The 20,970-nt window shown below is 35.6% G+C and overlaps 1 protein-coding gene across 10 annotated transcripts in view; it reads right to left on the bottom strand.

Annotated features, from left to right (window-relative positions):
- Window positions 1-20,970, bottom strand: part of PPFIA2 (PTPRF interacting protein alpha 2) — a 296,305-nt gene that overhangs the window by 22,994 nt on the left and 252,341 nt on the right. For 6 of the 10 annotated variants that reach the window (XM_032105306.1, XM_032105297.1, XM_032105300.1 and 3 more), the window contains 5 exons: window positions 19,135-19,164; window positions 18,118-18,248; window positions 17,441-17,595; window positions 13,081-13,174; window positions 3,959-3,967 (listed from right to left, as the gene is read on the bottom strand). In XM_032105306.1, coding sequence (XP_031961197.1) covers window positions 3,959-3,967; window positions 13,081-13,174; window positions 17,441-17,595; window positions 18,118-18,248; window positions 19,135-19,164 — 419 coding nt within the window. The remainder of the gene's footprint in view (window positions 1-3,958; window positions 3,968-13,080; window positions 13,175-17,440; window positions 17,596-18,117; window positions 18,249-19,134; window positions 19,165-20,970) is intronic. The other 4 variants (XM_032105298.1, XM_032105307.1, XM_032105304.1 and 1 more) reach the window with 1 other exon arrangement.

Below are 20,970 nucleotides of genomic sequence, written 5' to 3'. Positions count from 1 at the left end.
TAAATGCTTCAAAATTTATAATTCCTTCCTCAGATGATTCTTATAAACAGCACTGCAATATTAAAGTTTATTGAAATGATAATTTACTTTTGGAATATTAGTCTTTGGCTACTTCTTAATACAAACTAAGAGATCTGTAAAACCTGAACCTTCAATTTACAAGCCAAAATTAAACCCAGATTTTCTATTTTTTGACTAAGAGGATATTCTTTAGTTGGCAGTCAGTGAAAACTCTAATGGTGTGTTTTGGTTTTTTTGTAATATGAACTAGCACTACAGGAAAAAAACTTCCACTCTTTCATCAAGTTAAAAGTATCATGTAGGAAATAATATGCACTGTTTTGACCAATTGTGCAAATCACCTGAAAAATGAATCCAGTGACCTGCCTGTTTTGGAACATAAAACAGTATTTTAGAATGGACAGAATGTTGTCTAAAGTTGTCCTTATGGGATAGTCACCGGCTTCCTGAAAGCAGAAGAACCCCAAAGCAAAATATTGGTAACTGCAGTTCAATTATCCTTGTAAAAAAATGCAATTGATCACAGGAAGAAGAAGAGACAAATACCCTAGAGCTTGTCACTCCCTCTTTCCTTCAGTACAAATACAGGGTTTGGGGATCATGAAAAGCATTAAACAGCCTGTCTAATTTAGAAGGTGCTTTTCAGGGAAATGGGGGATTTTCTCCTCCTCAGACTTTCTCAGAAGAGTATGACATATTACAATGTGTCCATGTTGCATTGGCCAGGAGGAAGGGAATTAAAAGGCAATTATTTCCATGCTTGCTTAGGTTTTTGGCAATGTATGAAAACAAGCTCATAAGGAAAAAATTGACATTAATTAGGCATTACTAGAAATGCCATTATTTTGCAGATAGGGCTTTAAACCACTTACTACCACTGGAATGAATTCCAAATTAAAGCCATATTTTTAAAGACAACATTATTACTGCTAAAGAACAAAATCCTCCTCCTGGAGATATTACAGGAGTAACTGGAATATGCTATTTAAAATATATCATTACCCTGAGCCTGCTTTTGCAAAGTCTGGAAATTTCACGAACATCAACTCTTTAACATCCATCCAAAATCTGAGAAATCCTTTTATTTGTGTGTTTTAGGGAGTGCCTCATAAAGTGGGCTGTTTTCACATTTTTATCAAAGACAGTAAAGAAAAATCACATAATGTCAAGTTGTGTTGCAGAGACGTGTGTTGGAGAAGCAGGGCTTCCTCCCTAGCACTGACTTCTGATGTTTAATCCTCCCCAAAATGACTTGCTAAAGACACTGTTAACTCTGGGCCATTTTACTCAGCACCACTCACCTAAGAGCCAGGTACCACTAACTGCCCAGATCAACCTAAAAACCTGAGAGCACAACTGTCTCACAACGTGGGGACTTAGGAAAGCTTCAATAATCCTTTGGGCAGGAGAAGTACATGGAAGCAATAGGAAGGCGGAAATGATGAGTGAGACTATGTTACTATCCTGCCAATCTACCTGATACGTATTCTTCTCCTGCACCAGGGAAATTCTAGCTCTGTATCAGCAGCCGTCATCAATTCATTGCATAAAACCCAATGAACTTCATTAAAAACATTAATAATCATTAAATAGAATTTGTGTAGGAAGTTAACGATATCCTGACTTAAAGTGTGTTATTCAATTTTGTTCAGGAAGATAAGGCTGCCCCCCATGAAGCAAACAAGCAATGACAGCTTAGGATTTCTAACACACATAATGCAAACACTCTGTGCAATACACGATGTCCAGACATTGTCTTGATGAAACGTAAACAATATTTCAACACAGATCTTCACATTTCTGCAAGTAATAGGATTTACTCTGATATCTAATAAGGATTCACGTGAAAAGACCTCAGAAATATTATACTGCACATATATATGTCTCTTAGTTGAAACATAATCATAAAGGTGAGATAAATTAAAAAGGAGGCACAGTGAAGTCAAGAACCAGATCATGTTTGTAAAACACAGACAGAATTGATTTAAAAATTTGGCTAACAGGTAATTTAGACTGTGAAATGGCCTTTAGTCACAGACATTTTCTCAAATAGAAAACAGATTGAAGTTGTTACCTAGCAGGTCCTCTGATTATTAACTGACATTATTATGATTATTATTATCACCAATATTAAAATGTTTCATTTAGAACAAAGTACTGCACATGATAGGTTTCTAGAAGAGAACCAGACAGAAAGGATAGACCAATTATGCTGTATTTATCTGAGTAATCCTATGATTTCAAGGTAAGATTAAACACATCTGCCGCTTGAAATCCAACATACATTCAAAGACTGAAAAGATCAGGAGACAGGATTTCTAATGAATTAAGCTGGATTTGGATTTTATCCTTTCTATTGTTATTTGCTAAATATTTAAGACATGCTAGAATCCTGTAACTCAGGACACTGTATGAAAAAATAAGAGTTGAATTTGTATAAGTTAATAATATATAATAAAATAGCAAATTACATTTTTATATGTATTTTCTGCAAGACTATAAATGGATTTAAAGTAGGAAGTGGAGTGGGAGGTTGGGGAGAGACTCAAGACTTCATATTGCCACACTATGCAGATTTAATTTAATCTGAAAGGATCTGATTGACTTAAAGGCTGCACTAATTAAAAACTATGCCAGATCCTGTTTGAACTTTGGCTCTTAAGTGATCTGGATTTTAAATGATTTGAAATCCTCATTCTCCTTTTTGATACCCAATATCAGGTCATACTGGAAACAATGAACAAAATACAATTTCCAATGTTTCACAAAATATTTGTATTAAACTTTGAGGAGTTTTTAGAAAAAAGTGACTGAAATACAGAAATCAAGATGCAACTAATAAACAGAAGGTTTTTAAATCTATAAAATAAGGAAGTATAAATTTCACAGTATCCCAGGTAACACAGAATAACAGTACTGTGAATATTCTATGTTAGGTGTACATTTAAGCTGTATGCAAACTGAAGGGCAGTATTCTTTTTTTCTGAAGCTATTTCTTAAGCTAAGTGAAGCACATTCAGGAATGCTTGAGACAGACCCTGACAAATAGAGCTTGAGAGGGCTAGGATTAAAAACCAAATAAAATAGCTGTGAAATAAGCAGACTTGCATAATACATAGTCTTGCAATCTTGTGTGCACTGTACTACATTAGAGACACGCAGTGTTCCCAGGCTGATCATATGTTATCAGATCTATTTTTATAAAGCCATTTCATAATCACATATTCTAAATTAATGTGGTAACCCTTGTTCTCTAAGTTTTGTACCATTTCACCTCCTGAAATTTCCTCCTTAAGTCTGCAAATTCTTATTCAAGAAGAAATAGCATTTCTACAATAGATCAAAGAGATGAAGATTTTAAACTTGATATTGGGTTAACAATTACAAAAACCAAAACAAACAAGAAAATGAACTGGTGAAAAAGAAAATAGTAAAATTATATGCACAAATAAAACATTTTTGCATATGTTTGCTTTGAAACAGCATAAGGGCTCAAATGGAATAAAAATAATAAATTGTGTGCTTTGTGAGTCTTCTGTGATTTAATTAAACAGAATTTATGCCTTAACATCATTTGTTAAACTCAAAATTTTTCCACTGACTTCAACTCTCAAATTTCTTTGTGATTCTGGATTTTAGACCTCCCGAAATGTGTTTACTTTAAAAAAAAAGATAGAAATTATCTCCAAGTAGTTAATTCATTCTGTTAAGCACTTCAGGAGAAAGTCCTGACCTGAATTTGTGTACGCTTTCAAGGTTTACCATTATTCTGAATACTTTGAAAGCTTTCCTTTTTTTGCATGGATTCAGTTTCAATTTTTTGCATGGATTTGTTACATAAGATTCACGGAAAAACAAAAAAAGTAGGAATAAAACATAGAAAATAAACATGGTGCTGAGGATTAATATGTTCAGCAACCATGGCATTTTAACTTACCCAGATATGCTTTTCATGAGATGAAGAGAGATGAATGGAAAAAAAAGCACATAAATGTTAATGAACATATAGTAGTCCATAAAAAAAAAAGAAATAGTATGATAGATAAAATAATATCACCATTATAACTACAGAAACCTTTGTAATTGGTCTTTCAATAATTAAAAAAACTTAAGTACTCTTGTGAAGAACAGATGAAATTGTCAAAATGAGATTTTCATTAAACTCATGTTGGCTATTTATTAGGTACCACTCAGCACAGCACATCTTCCATCTACAATACATATTCATGCCAAAGATCAATAAACACAGTGAATGTGGAGTAGGCTTTCAAATCAAAGCTTTTTGCTTAGATTTGAATAATTTCTTAAGGATTTATTGTGTAACCTCAAGAATGTTGAAAACCCCAAACCTGTGGATTTAACCAAATTAACCACAGATACACAGTAAAATTGAGTGGACCACAAACCAAGGTTTACTTTTCCATGTGCACTTTAATAATATTTTAGCAAAGTATCTCATAGTAATCATAAATGACCTAGACTTGCTTGTAAAATTTGTTTTGGTTTTTGTTTGCTTGTTTTTAAAATGCAGATTTCATGTACATAGGTGAGTAACATTTTCAGTGGCTATTTATGCCTGGCAGTATTTTAATTTCAGCAGTCATACTAACACTAGATCAGTAGCAACATTGGTATGAATGATTTACCCTCTAGGTAACCTATTATTGCCAATATAATGGGTACAGTATATGGAGAAGAAAGTAGGATGTCATTGCTGATAATAAACTTTCTACATCATCCATTAATTGCCATCATAAAAAAGAAAATTATAGGCCTGAATGAAACCCAGACATCTCAAAATATTACATTTCTATTAACAAATGATTTACAGATCTACAAAGGCTTGGTAGAAAATGTGAGGTGAAAAGCCTTTGCTCTGATTAGCTAAGAAGAGGTTGCAGACATTTCAGTCAGTTCAGAAGGGCACCGTTTTTGAGGACTTAAATTTTGTTTTCATGTGTGCAAGATCAGCAGAACAGCTGAGAGAGAGGAGAGAAAGTGCAATAGAGAAAAGGAGATGGAAACAAATGACAAATTTATACACAGAAAGTTTAAGACAGGAAGATTAGGGAAGGGAAAGACAACAAAAGTATGTACTATAAGTAAAGTACTAGAGAACTATTATAAAATTACCGAATCTGATGGAAGTAGCACAAGAATTGAATATGCATTCATGATTCATGCTCATTTTCTGAGCTAATTGTAAAGACTGATGTGATCACTTTTGCTTAAAAAGCTTTTAATTTTGAGCCTTCTGGAGTAAATTGAATCAGAACTGCTATTTGTTACATTTTCTACTGAGTATACCTTTGAGTATGCCTAGAGAGAAACAGGGAGATTGACTGGAATGCAAGTAATTCTCTTGCAGTTTTAATGACCTGAAAGTTTGCAGTTACTTGGGGATAATTTACAGGACTTGAAGGCCATGATAGGAGCAGAGGATCAAGGGACATTCTGTCACTTCCTGAGCATCTTGTCGAAGAACAATAAAATACAGCAGGGAAAAATGGACTTTTAATTCTTTAGGGTATTTTTATAGTTTTGGGGTTTTTTTTTGCCATACGACAACAAATTTGTCACCACTTCATTACCTTTTCCTTAGACATATATTAACATAAAAGTTTTGTAGAATTTTTTTACTCTGCTGTGTTTTACCCATTCTTCTTTTAAATCCTAATTCTACAGTTAATCTGATAGGATATTTACCTCTGCTGGAGAGAGTTGTTTAGAGAGACAGCTGCATGCATCACGGTATAAGCTTATATTTACCCAGAAGTTCCAAATTGCAATGGATAGGCTTATGCATGTAGATTAGATAGGGACTAGAGCCTTGGGGCTTTTTGTTTTATTAAAGACTTGGAATTTTCCAATAAAAATACTCTTACATTTTATGAGGAAAATAATCTTAAAAACTTGGCAAAGGATAAAAATATTATTTTTTTAAAATAAAATATTTTTTAAAATATGAGTTAGATATAGAATATGTTGTATCATTTTCCATCATCAGAATAATCTAATTAAGGTTTAATAATCCTCTGCAAAATAAATACCCATTTATCTTTACATTTGTAATGCTTAAAAGACTCCAAGTATCAATGTAAGAGCAAAACATGTTTTTAATATTGCAAAAGCTTTCACTGACTAACGATTTGAAAGTAAGTGTTCCAGTTAAAATATTTGCTAAAGGAATTAAGTTTAAAAAGAAAATACATCTTTATGTACGTTTCAAAGACTACACATAGATCCAGCCAAGAGAAAACCACGCTGCACACAGAAGACAATCCCAAAGTGCATATCAGAACAATGAACACCTCTCCTTCCTTCACCAGAATGAGAAAATAGAAAATAACAGCTACTTCCCTTTTGCTAGAAAGGGAAGAAAAACTAAAAATCAGTCTAAAAGCTACTAACAACATCAGGGAGTTTTTCATAGATGAGGCAGGAAGGAACGAAATTAAACGCAAAACTTCAATTTTCCTGAAGATTCAGAAAATAAAAGGTTGGGGGCGAGAAAGATGTATTCCTAAGATCTACAGCAAAAAAATAAATAGCATGTGTTTAGGATACAATGGTGTTTAATAAGCATTAAGTGTATAGGAACATTAGGTGGATGGCACAGAAAAACACCCTAATTAATTCAATTGGATTCATTTTTCTAAAATGTGTGCAATTAAAAAAATCATTAGAAACAGCTATTTGCATACTGCAGAGGACAGAAATTATTCGTAGTCACAAATATACTACATCAAATTCTAATTGCAGTTGCACACATGAAACCTAATTAATTAACCTAATTAAAGGGGCATCATGTGGATTCAAAAGCAACTACATAATAATGACACTGTCTCAGACTCTTATTCCATGAAATAGTCTACCTGGAGATTTTTTCAAGTTGCCTGTTGACAGACATCTAAAACTTGGATTTGCCCATAAAAAATATGAAAGTCTGTTTATCAAATGAACTTATCAACATTTACCATTCTCTTTTTCCCTAAATAGAAAGAAAGAAGAGTCAATCCAACATGCTCTCCTGTCCATATGGACGTTCCTGCTGTTTAACATGCACATCACAGCAGTCAGCTAAGACTTAACAGCATTGCAATTCTGCAAAGTTAATTATAAGGCTATGAATACTAAGAATACCTTTTTTACACCGTAATTTTACATATGAGAATTACTTAGGTCTTGATTTTACGAGTGTTTATTCATGTGTGTAAGCACATGTACGTGTCCTGGCACATCAAGGCTCTTCTGCGATGCACTTGAAGGCAGGAAGCTGTATCTGGCAAACAAAAACCTGTAGTTGTGGAGTAAATGCCCCAAAACCAGGTTCTTGGGAAAGGTTTACTTTGATCTTCCTTGGAAAGTATAAACCTCACATCTTAAGCTTGTTTTGGAAATATGGAATTAATAGATTCTTGTCCAGAGTCAAATCAAACAAAACTAAAGAAAAAAGTGAGGCTAAAGCTCTGCTCTTGACTCATATTAATGAAGTGGGGGATCTATCAGCTTCTGGACTGCATGATTCAGAATAGCTGGCTTGTACGTGCATTCTTTCTCAGGAATTTCTGCAATAAGATGTAAAAAATATACAATTATAAAATAATTTTCATTTGGGATTGCTGCAGAAGGGATGGCATAAGCCAATCTCCCACTGTACCAGCAGCAAGCACAAGGTCAAATCCACCTGTGAGTGGCAATCTAGGACTACATTGCACTGAAATGTCTCTCAAACCTTGCCTTATGGTGGTGCTTTACACGGGATAAAATAAACACATCCTGTGAAATGTCAGTGACTATGACCAATTATTACACACTTTCATGCAACACATGCCATATATATACCTTGTATTTCTTCAGAGAGACACTTATTTGCTGCTAGTTTGCATGTTGTTGCAGATCAAATCAAACATTACATTTAAGAAGGGTTCCTGGCCCTCAGAGCTATAGTACACTGTACAAAGCCAAACTCTTTAGAGCTGTATTTGCCACCAGAGAGGCTTTTGGGTAAGGGCAATTTGACATCACTCCTGAGCAAAACTGTGAGTAAGGAGAAAATCATTGATGTTCACTTGGATAGTTACAGCACAAAGGGAAGCAAACACAACTCTATTTGTTGATAATATTTCAAGTTTGGCTGAGTTCATTGTTTTAGAATATTTTCATAAAGGGTTCATTGTATGGAATTCTAGTGAAAAAGACAGTAAAACATTTATACAGCTTCTCTAAAGTGCCTTCATTTGTTACCTGAGATGAGGTCAGTGGAGATATGCATTTTTAAAGGGTATACAGTTTATTTTATTTTAGGCACAGTGTCATCTACTCATTTTTTGAGGTATGAATTGTCTTGTGGGACACACACTGATCAACTTCTGCTGTTTCAAAGGACACTAAGACTCTACGTGAACCTTTCAGGAACCTTTACAAGTTGCAATAGAAACTGGACTGACCTGAACTTCCTATGCTGGGTCCTGGCTTGGGCTATCATGACAACCCCGTGTGAATGCCAAGGCCAAGTCTTTGTGCACCGTTTGCACAACACCCATGAAGGATGAAGTCATGAACATCTGAGATACAGTATACACAGTCACAGAGAATTGGCAGCTGGAATCAACTACAAAATTCAGAATTGGAAATTAGGTAACCATTTTCCAAAGGGAGACTTGTTAATCACTAGGAAAAAATATACTAAGAGAAAACTCCATTCTTCATTTGGTGATGGGCGCCTTCTGGAGAGTTTATCTTATTTAAAAGGCGTGGTTTAGAGGAGTGCAAACTGTTTAAATCATTGGGGGATGCAAATGAATGTAACAGTGACAGACAGTATCTGTGGCCTTAACACTTCTAGTCCTAAGCCCTGAATTTTCTTGAAGAGTTTACTCCTTAGGCAAACAGGCTCTGAAAGTTCAAGCAAAAGGCAGAAGATTCTATATACAAAATATCACCACCTTTTATATAGAACAAGTGAAGTGAAATATAAAGTCTAGTTTAAATAATAAAAATTAAGTGCATTATTCTTTGTCACACCCCAACATCACTTTATTTCACTAAACAATGAATAACACCTGAAATACTTTAAATACCCCTTTCTTTGATCTTTTTTTCCCTAGGACTGCATGCTCGATTTACAAATAGTAAGACATAAAAGGTTTCAATATTAAGTAGAACTGTAATTTATTTAATGTCTGAGAGCAAACATCTATGGATGAGCCAGGCAACTTAAATTCATCTTCTCAGCTAATAAGAGATGTTGGGTATAATTTAAAAATTCTTCACAGCTTCCTTAATTTTTCTTTGATGCCTTAGGAGTAAGGCTTACTCCTAATAAACCTGCTGTAATGACTGAATTTTGGATGAATAGAGACTCTTGTTGGAGGTTTATAAATGTCTAGCATATCATTGAGACAAACTGTTAATTACATTTTAATGATGTCTAAGTAGTCAACTGAAACTGAAAGAAATTTTACATCTAAATAGCATCTTCTAAACATGAAGCAGGGAAACCTTGAAATTTAGGTTAATGGCGCTATAATCACCAGAAAGAGAATTGGTCTCCAGAATTACCATACTCATTAAGCTTTTCAGAGTGAAATGTATTATTCAGTACCTGACTCCATGCAAAGAAATTGGGCTAAAACACTAACACACTCCAGTGTGTTCCTAACTCCGTGGGGATCAGCGTCAGTGCAATGCTTGCTTGAGGGAGCCCAGGACACCTGATGGACCATTAGAACCTACTGCTGCAGCACCTGGCAATTTGAAATGCCATGCATCTTCATCCCTGGGGTAGGGTCATCCTTGTGAAATTACTGATGAAATTAAATACATTCAAAAATGCAAAATTAGAAATTTAGCATTTTAATTATTTCTCAGTTAATAGATACCATGGATATAATTTTAGCAGGAAACTGTCCTTTTATAATGACTTCTATCCAAACTAAACCAAAGCTAATAGCAGAGTCTGGTGGAGATCATGACTACTATCACAGCACTCATATGTTGATTACAGTGATGAATCTGACCTCTGTTTCACATCAGGGGGAGAATCCTTGCTTTCTTGCACCAGAACCACCACTGAATGGAGATGTTTGCTGAGCTGTTAATAGGGCTTAAAGCCATTTCATCTAACTTGCATGTGTCAAAGAGAAACAATTTCAGTATGTGGTATTATACCTGTTTTATGGAAAAGAGAATTGGCTCTGGCATCACTGTTTCAAGGTTTTTTGTATTGTTGGTTTGTTTTATTGCAGGTTTTTGGGGGTTTTTTGTAGGATTTTTTTGGTTTTGTCTGCTTTGGCTTTGGTTTTTATTTTTTTAAAGGAAGTGACAAAGCCAGCATAAGTAAAGCTCTCTCAGACCTGAAATGTAACACAAAGTAGTATTTCCCAGCTTCAGCCTACTCTTTTCCTATCCTGTTGGTGGGTTTGGTTCTCTTGGGCTTTTACATCCTAATCCAAGTTAGTTACTAACACAGTTAGCAACTGTGCTCATGGTCTCTGCAAGGTTTGTAGAGTCATTTTGCTTAGCAGTAAAAAAGGAATCAACCATTTGGACTTTAATCATACTGCTATAAATCTTACTGCTACATCATGAGCTAGGAAATGATTCTCAGTCTTCTCTTATTATGTCTTTTAAAGACCTCACACACATCCCCACCACCATTAATGTTGCACAGTACAGTATCCTCATTTGCACTACACAGCTCAGTAACCTTGCACCTACTGCATGTATGGCAAGGCTACTTCCAGAGGGAATTAGGCATTGTTAGGTATTGGTACAAATGAATGTGACCTACTGCAACAAACTATTCACTTAAGTTACTTTCTGGACTGTCTCAATCTAGTATTTTCTAAGGTAAGGCATGCAAATATCTTACTGATATTCAAGAATCATCTGGACACAGTCCTGTGCCATGTGCTCTGGGATGACCCTGCTTGAGCAGGGAGGTTGGACCAGATGACCCACTGTGGTCTGTTCCCACCTGACTCATTCTGTGATTCTGTGACTGCATTTCTTACAAGCAGGTGTTAATTCTCTTACACTCTGTTGATAGCCTGGCGCCCTAATGACTCCCATAATTCAGTAGAATCTCATGTATACCTCTAACACAATACGTTATATTTTTTTCCTGTATTATGGTTCCTCTAAAATGATATAACATATCTAGCATATAACATAAACCAGTAATGCATGTTAACCTTTCTCTGATAGTACATTAAGGGGAATCTCAAATGCAGTTCTGAGGATTCTTAGGTGAAAAACTATGAAGACAGGTAACCCTAAAAGGAACATGGGAAAAAATTAAATTTCTTCATGACATAGTTGTAGAACATACACTAACGATAAATAATACACAATTCAGATTAACAGAATAATCATAGTCACAAAGGAAAGATTCCTTCCAGCAGAGAACATTTTGATTACATCTAATCCATAAAGAACCAAGGACAGACAGACACAAGAGAAAAAAAGGAAAGACTTGAAAAGCGGAAAGCATGGGAAAGTTCTGATTGTGAGATTGGACAGAAATTTAATAACAGATTACCTGCAGACCCATTATTTACAGACCCAAAACTTGGTAGGCCATCTATATATGAAATAGTCATGTCATGTTTTCATTTGTGTGTGTCAAGTCTTATGTTATTTTACCCAGTTTAAAGAACTAACACATAAGAAAGTGTACAAAATGAACACATTAGTCCCTTCAAAGTGATTTAAATATTGTGGTACATTCAGCCCTCAGAACTGGAAGGTACATTGGGACTTCAAAAAAAATGCTGCTGAAAATTAAATTATATTCTCTATGAACTATAATGATGGCCTCAAAGATGCTTTCTAGATTTAGTAAAATGAGCATGGTAACATAATCTACGTCTATATATTTCTAAAATTACTGATTAGCGATAGAAATGTATAGATAAGAAATACAGGGACAAGACTCATCAACTGTAACATCCCTTTGAATGCTACTGCGAGTTTCTTAATTGAATTTTCTTCTCTTTAAGCTAGCACAATGACTACTTCTCTATCTTTAATTGCTAAATTGAGGCTGATTTAAACAGAATGCTTGCACTTGGACATTACATGGATGTGTACATTTAAAGTCATATTTCATCAAGCACTTGATAAGAAAGTATTAAAAATATTCAACATAAAAATCTAAAGAGAAGCTCAAACACTATCCTTAGATTCTTTGGATTAGAATTGCAAATTCTCTTGAAATTCTGCACAGGAATATTAAAAGACTGAAACAAACCTGAAAACCCAGAAAATTTTAAAAAATGAGGCTTTCAGTATCCAAATAATAGCAGTAAAGTTAATGGTTATGGATGAAAAATAAACCTATTTGTTTACAGAATGAATTTTCAAAGTCATTTTTAAGTATCATCTTTTTCTCTGACACCCTCTAATTACACTGGGAATGCAACACTGCCAAGAGGTTTTTTTTGTGTTTGTAGCCTTATTTTATTAGTTCTTCATAGCTCCTGGCAGCTGCTATGAGTCAATGTATTGTTTTTACAAGGAGGTGCATGAAAGACAGCATTAAATAATTATATAATTGATGCAAACAAAAAGCTAGGTTGCTTTTTGCCTGCATTTGCTGACAGGCAAAAAGAAAGTGAAGCTGCTAGAGTTTATGGGGAACCTTTGACATCTAAAAATAGAAATAACACTGTTCGCTAGATAATACAAAAAAGCATTTGAAACCCTTTTGAAAAAGAAAATCGACATAGATAGTCATTAAATACATGTCTATTTTTTAAGAACTGTACTGAAGGCAAAAAGCACAGGATTAATGACAATGTGAAATGGAAAAATGTCTCTCTCATAAACCTGTGTTCTTTCACAAATGAAATAATATTGTACAATTGACAGACTCTGAATATTTTTCTCTATATTTTATTTGCGGCTTTAAAAACTTTTACGCTGGAAAGAAACATCACTGCTAAAATTACATATTAGATGGTCTTACTTCTCATTACACTTTTAATAAAACAATAAAAATCCTGATATTTGAATCAAGTTTCAGCCAAAAAGTCACATAAAAATGGTACTCACTTTTTCTTTAGTCTTCTGTCCTTTTCTGCTTGTGTTCCAAGTTTGCCTAATCCCAGAGATTCTTGAGCTGCTGCCTCTGTTTCCATGTAACCTCCTGGAAAATAAAACAAATCAAACCCCCACCATATTTTCCCTTATCTCTCTCTGTTGTTCCCCTCCTCAACCCTTCAATCCCCCTCCCACCCACCATCATCATCTATGTTTGCTTCCCTTAGCTGTGACATCTGGTGTTTGTGGAGAACATCTATCACCTGCAGAAGTAAATTCTGCCAAGCATTTACTACATACAAAAGAGTAGTAGAGGAATAAAAAAATGTTTTCTCCTCCTTATGTTTAGCAGAAATATATGACAAGAGCACCCTGATCTCCTTTGCCTATTTTTCTTTGGCTCCTAAGGCTCAGTCTCGTGGTGCTAAGTAAGCAATGCTCTCACCATTTTTTAATCTTAGTTGAGAAATGTACAAATGAAAGTGCATTCTCTAGAACTGTCTCTCTACTGTCGCCATAATACAGCTCACCTAATGTAGTAGTGCTAAAGTCTTCATTTTGCTTTCATAGAGAGTCTTAGATGTCATTATCCCTACAAACTCCCAGAGGTGACACAAAGAATCTGTCAGAGAAATAAAAAAGCCTCCTGCATCTCCCTGGAGGTGTCTCATAGGCACGTAAATCCTGTCAGAGTCAAGGGAACTTGAATAACTTACAGAGAGTGACAAAGGAAGCTTGCAGTAAGCAAGGACACATGGACAAAAGTAAAATTGTATTACAAACTAAGGACGTGACTGGTATGATCCATATGGCCACTGACATGAGTTTCCTAGTGCAGAAGTGGAAAATGGTCTGACTTTTCTTATTGCTGCCCTGATTCAAAAAGAGGGGACCTGCTCATGGAGCACAGTACAGTCTCCTGGCTCTGGCTTCACACTGTCCTCTCATTCCCACATGTATGTGTACAGACAGAGGCACTGCATCACTCCTTTGAAGGCTGCCTTCCTCCTGTGCTCCAGTTCAGAAGGTGTGTAACTGGCACAAGAAAGAAGACAACAGTATGGTAAAATGTTGATGCTTGACTCTGTTCGAAAATGGCAATTTCTTATTTCACAGCTAATGGATAGTGAATAATTGTGGAGTGGACACTGGCATAATTAAAAAGCACAAAATAAATTAAAATATTTCTGATTTGTTGATTTTAATAAAAAAATCATGCATAAATGTTACGTAGTGAAATAGCTCCACAGCCTCTTACAAGTCAGATCTACATGCGCTTCAATCAAGTGGGAACAAAACCTACTGCATCATGTCTATGATATAAAATTAGAAAAGCTTGGGTTTGAGCTGTTTTTTTTAAACAGGTGCTGTTTTAACACTCCTGTTTGTCTAGACAGATTTTTCTTTATTAAAAGAGGACACTACTTCTGCAAATCTCACAATGAGAATGATGCAAATGCATCTCACAAATGAAGAAAACATGAACGTACACTTTTCTATACTTCATCTGCCTGTCCAAGTCTTACAAAATCTTATTAAATGCTTCTTGCTGACTCTGGATTACATTTTTCATTCAGCAAGCAATCAATACATCACACCTTCCTGGAGAGGGCAGCTCTCAGTATGTTGGATTGAGATGGTATGAGTGCAGTGCAATGAGGGTTTATTAGAGGTTGGAGAGTAGTTTGGGCATAACACATTTCTCCATTCTCCAAATACATCTGGGCTTTGAATAACTGAGGGTACCTTGTATTGGATGTGGCCACAATAAATGTTACCTAACAAGCTGACCTTTCCATATGCCAAGCAAATCAGCTTGCTTGGGCAAGTCTAAAAATGCCTGAAAGGTATTGTTTGGTTTAGGGTCTGGAATATTTAAAATGTAACAGGAGAAGAACACGTAAGTGCCTAATGTGGTGTTTGTCAAGTGAGAGAAGACTGGAAAAGAAGGAAGGAAGAAAAGAAGGAAAGAAAGAGTACTCGTGCTGCCTATAGCATTCCTTTTTCCTTCTCCAAAAACTTAAAGAAAACTTGAAGATTCTAGAAATATTGAATATTGATTCTAAGAAAGATCTCCTAAGGCATGAATTTGGCTTTGAACAGTAATGCTAATGGTTTAGCAGAGATGACAAAATTATCAAATAATAAAACAACAAAATTCTGTCAGGGTTAGGGGTTGAATACTAATAATTTCAGAGTTTTGCAAGGAACACAGAGCAAGGAAATATTCTGGGTAATAGCACATCTCTGTTGAACCTAGTGATACAACTCGTTTTCAATATTGTTTCTTAAATAAGAGTATATAAAATGAGCTTTTGAAGAAGATGCATTTTCCACATTAAAACATATAAGAAGGATATGTCTATTTTAAATTAGAGTGTTTAAGCAAGGAAATAAATTACATTCTTTTATTGATTTTGCTATATAAATTTAGGTTATGAAAACCATACAAATATTTTGCAGTGCCGTAGTGATAGGACTTGCTATATAAATTTCTGTGATGCAGTATCTTACCACAAATAGAACTCCTAATTATATAGCTGCACAGATAATATTCTTGTTGTGAAACTGAGTCAAGTATTACCATGACTGTTTTTTAAATTTCATTGTCCCTTGCAATCATATTCTATGATGCCGCCATTGAATGGAAATGGCCACTCAATAAATGCCTTTCTTTTGATATGTTAAAAATTAAGATGAGAAAAACTACTCTGTAATTCAGCTGCTCAATGTCTTTTTAATTTCTGAAAAATATTTTGCTCCTACTTTTTTGATTAGGTAACAGTCTTATACATGCCAGTAAACCTAGTTTGCTTAATTAAAATGCACATTATACTGAAATCTTTGCTGTTGAGTTAAAGGATGGAACTCCCAAAAAAATCCATATAATTGCAAATCACTAATATTTCATGACCTAGTATGGGGAATTACAAATGGACTTTATCAAATTTTATGTATGCATTATTAATCATGGTGAGTATTAAGAAATTAATCTATTGCCAGGTTACATTGCTCCTGAGATAGCCTTTAAAGCTGTTATTTCATTTTCATTTCACATTCCAAAGAACTGCAGGGAAGACCAACACATTTATTACATCTTTGTCCTCTATGTTCCTGACTTTCTGAGAAATTGTAGATTAATATGCATAAACCATCAGTATTGATAAAAAGGGTTATATGGAATGTAAATGTGAATTAATAAAGTCTAACTTGAGATGCAGTCTAAAGTAATAAAATAATCCATCAATGCAGAAGGTGGCATACAGGTGTATTTGAAAGACTCATTTATAGATTCTCATTTAAAAGATTGAAAAAGATTTATTCTTTCCATAATGAGTAAAAAAAAAGGGAATTCAGATTGCAACTAGAAATTAGGTTGGTTTTTTTTCAAGAATACATGGCTTTCATAGGCAGAGAGGAGAAGTTTGGAGTATAAATGAAGAAAACTCAGTTTTTCAATTTTACTCTGATGCTTTGACCTTAGTACTATATTTTTTACCTATTTTAGCAACAGGTTTGTTAGCTGTGATAAAGACACATTGTAATACAAATGTAGGGTTTTAATTTCAGGCTTATGCTTGCTGCTTAAGCATTTACAATTACTGCAAGGTCTTAAAAAATTCTTTTACAAGTGTTACATGGTCACCATGGCAGTAAGATTTAGTGCCTCACAAACTTGTACTATCTGACATCTGCATGACTATGAAAGAGCCAGTATTTCAATTTTATTGGGACATTTGTTCCAATTTGATACTTGTGTTGGCATGTGTCCACATAGACATATCCTGTAGAAATAGGCAGAGGAAAATTTCTGCCATGAATGAAATAAAATGAAATAGTCTTGGCAAGGGAAAAGGGCAGAAGAATCAGGAAGAAAACTAAGCACTGCTGTGAGCAGCATAACTGTAAAAAGAAAGTTATCCTGAGGACATTCAGCAATAGGCACTAGAGGGCATGTATTGACACACTGAAATCTGAAAAGCAGCTACTCTTACTTGCAAAGATCTTCTGTCTCACATAGGTACACCTCTTATAGCCATTTATTTTTTACTAACTTCTCACCTTCTCTTTATGTATTTATTCGAGCAAAAAGTGCTACCATTTCTACCCTAGTTCAACAGACTATTGAAGCACCAGGTTGAGTGAAGAAGATGACCCCAGTAATTTGTGCCAGAACTCTCCTTTCATTTGCACTACAGTCATGGGAAAGTCTTGACAAATGTAATTGCTGATAACAATGAAATTTAATGGGAAAGTTGCGTCAGAGAAAACAGAAAAATGAGCAAATTGGAAGCTGAAAAAAAAGCAAAATTAAAAATGGAAAAAATGGCAGTGAAATGGTGACCTTAGCTTGTTACCACTAATTCCTTACTGAGCTGTCCAAGTCGAGCCTTCTCTTTTTTACCGAACAATCGTCCTATTGAAGACTTGATTCCTTTCTTCTTGGGAGCTTTATGCAGGGAGTCCTGACTGCTGCTGACACTGCCAAGACCAATGCTTTCTGGCTCCAATGAAGTAGGCAAACTACTGCAAAACGATAATAAAGAAATAGAATAGATAAGATGTCAAGATTTTCAGGTAATTTTTTATTTTCTTCTGAACAGCTCTGTAAATAAATTAATTGATTATAATTTAGTAATGATCTCCCAACAAGTGAAACAATCACATCTTTAAATTATTTGGCAACATATAGAGCAACACAAGATCACATTTTCACTGTCAAGCAAGGCTGAAAATAAATATTTTTCCTTTGCTAAGACCAATTTATGAAAAATACGGTAGTCAGCATTCTGATTTTATTTCTAGGATTTGTAGCATTGCTACTTCCAGTAGTCATCAAAACTGTACCTCAAAACAGAAATACCAGCATGTACTTTAGCACTGATAAACATTTCCAGGTCATGCAACAGACAATGGGTAAGGTTCTCCTCTAACGACATGGGAAACAGGGAAGAAATCAGGTCATTTTGGAATAGTTAAACAGCATGATTTGAAAACAATAACATGTGGTAAACTGTGAGGTACCAATTCATGTTGCAAACATCTTACCTTCTGGCATCATTGTGGTATGAAGAAGGAAGGGTATGAGTCATCCTGACAGCTCTGGGTGTTGGAGGAGGAGAAGTTTCACATTTGATTGTGGCTTTATCTTCACGCCCATCTTCTTCAACTACTGCAATCTGGGGGAGACAGACTCTGATGAGAGCATATTAACTTTTCAAGAATGTTTCAACATATGCTGCATGATATTGTCAAGTGGACTGAAGCATGTAAGGTTTCAAGTGCAATTTGTTGAGCCAATTGTAAGGGTTTGTTTTTTTGAAATATGCTATTGGGAAAAACAATTGCTCAAATATGGCAGCTTAAAGCACATATTGGAGAGAAATGAGATTATGCTTGTAGAAGAAGTTCATTCACTTTATGCTGAACAGGTTGGTACAGTGAAGGTCTAAACATGAAGGCAATCTTAGGTGTAAGTAGGTTTCTTGCATTAGACAGGATTATTCAGGTTAACTAAATTTCTCAGGGATGTAAGAGAGATGGTAAATAAATAAACATGACCACTCTCTTCACAGCATGTTACTAGAATAGTCAGTATGTTTGACAATAGGCATAGACAAAGAGGAATTTTGTCAGAGCATATAAGGATTGATCTTAAATACCATTATCTGTCGTGTAACCTTGTAATCAGTACCAGTTCTGTAAACAACTTTATATTACTCCAGAAGATTTCAAGGAATCTGTCTGTAGTTTCTCCAGCAGGAAGAATGGCCAAAATACATTTGAAGGTAATTCTTTTGTGTCCATACTTTTTAAAAATAAGTATTCCTTAAAGTTTGTGCTGTCGAGGCTATTACTCCAAGATATCACTTGTGGGCCTTGATTCTGTGGCTTAGCTGTAACCCCTTGAAGCCTTTCCAGGTAGGATTAAAATGGTTATGTGCAAGCATTGAATGAAAAGGAGAGGGGGGGATGCAGTTGCTGGCAAGGGACACAGTTATCTAAATAGCAGAGGAATATGACAAATGTGGTCTCCCAAACTTTAAAAAAGCCCCAGTATCGTACCTTTCTCCGATGCTTCCTTAGGTCGCTTGGCTTAGATTGGTAACAAAAGCAGCAACAACAAAAAAATAATGATTAATAAATATTATTGAAACATAAAAAATGCCTCACATTTGTTCTCACATTCAATAAGTGGGAAGCAAAGATTAATTTAATACTTTCCATATTATACACTAATTATACACTTGATGTAATAATGTAAGATTACCCCTGAAAAATATGTCATTCTGGTAAAGTAGTTTGGGGTTTTTATTCCTAAAGTTATGCTCTCCTTCAATTCCACAAACTTAGCTAAGAATTGGACATTTCAAGCCTATGGTAGCAGTTTCTATTTTTGAGTTTTCATATAAGTACTTATGTTGCCCCCAATAGAGATTTTTTTCTAAGTTTTATTGAGTATTACAAATGTATTGGTGTCCCGCCAAGTAAAACCACAAAATATCATCACCAAATACCATGCCCGAAAAAGTGACTGGCATTTTCAGGAAATGAATACATATTCACTGATCTTCTGCAGTATTACTTGGCAGTAGAAGACTGCTAGAATGGGTCTTGTTCAACCCCCTTTGCATTTTTATTTTTGGTAGATGTCTCATTCATTTAAGGAAAGCTGAAGATACTCTGCAGAACTTATTTACTGCATGGACCCGGGCTGTGGGAATTCATGCAGTACTGCTTCTCCAGACAACCAATACAGGGTCATTTTGCAATTTGAGCTCTAGAGACCAGGCTTCTACAAAACTCTTCCCAACTCAAAGTTTCACTTAGAGGATGTTGGACAGACTTGTGTCTGTTCCCAAACAGCAAGGAAGTGATATTCAACACTGAACTCCTGCTGAAACAGTGCAGGGCAGAAGCATCCTGAAATGGTGGAAGAAGGAGAGCAAAGCTGTGGGCTGTGCTGCTGAGCACATTGTGGGGGGATGCTTCTACTGCTTATGGTAAGAGTTCAACTGCAAGTCAGACAGACAAATCCATCTGAGTTTTAGCACAGTTAGAGCTGGATGCCAGTGAGACCATGGCAACCTGAATTGCAGAGGCTATGCTGTCATTTTGTGTTTGAATCTGATGAACCTATTGACTTTCTAAAAAGCTACAGTTTTGAAATGCAGGCAACCAGGCAGTGCAGGTGTCTGCTGGCGGGGCAATTTAGCCATTGCTATTTACCTGCAGCCAGACTGCTTAGTTCAAACGGCTGGGGAAAGACTGTATTTGGGAAGGTGCTGCTTTGGTGAAGTAGGTGGCAGCACAGCAGCCTGCACATTCACCTCCTCCACAGTGACCTGTGCAACCAGTATTTTTGTTTCTGCTGTTCAGCAGTGGGAACTGGAGGCAGCAAAGAATAAGTCACAACTGCCTGTCTGGACTTCCTCTCTCTGCTGTCCTCAGATCCCAAGAAGGCAGCAAACACCATACTAAACTAGGAGGAGTAGAGGTGGATATGAGTAGTTGTCATTTCCCAGGAAAAGGGAGTACTTGGCTAGATGGTTATCAACAAAAGTCCCTACTCCCAGCTGAGATGAATTAACAGCCATGCTTCATTCCAAGCTGCTCTTAGCAACCTTTTCTGTTAGGAGAGGCTCCACAGGGAATCAGTGCTGCTGCTGCTTCCCAGGAATGGACCACAAGGGGACATTGGTGACACCATGGTTATCAGAGAAAAAGCAAATAAAAAATGGGCTTACCTTTAGTCTATTCTATTCCCTGTATGAGATCAGCAGAGTGGGCTGCTTTGATTCTCTCCTAGATTAAAGGGATTCATTCACCCTGGCTCCAAACTGGTTTGTAGCTAACACTGAACCCTGCATCTGTACTCAGATCAGTATCAGAGTTGTACTT

Source organism: Corvus moneduloides, chromosome 4 (assembly GCF_009650955.1).
Source record: "Corvus moneduloides isolate bCorMon1 chromosome 4, bCorMon1.pri, whole genome shotgun sequence".
NCBI lineage: Eukaryota > Metazoa > Chordata > Aves > Passeriformes > Corvidae > Corvus > Corvus moneduloides.
This window is presented reverse-complemented; position numbering and strand designations above follow the sequence as displayed.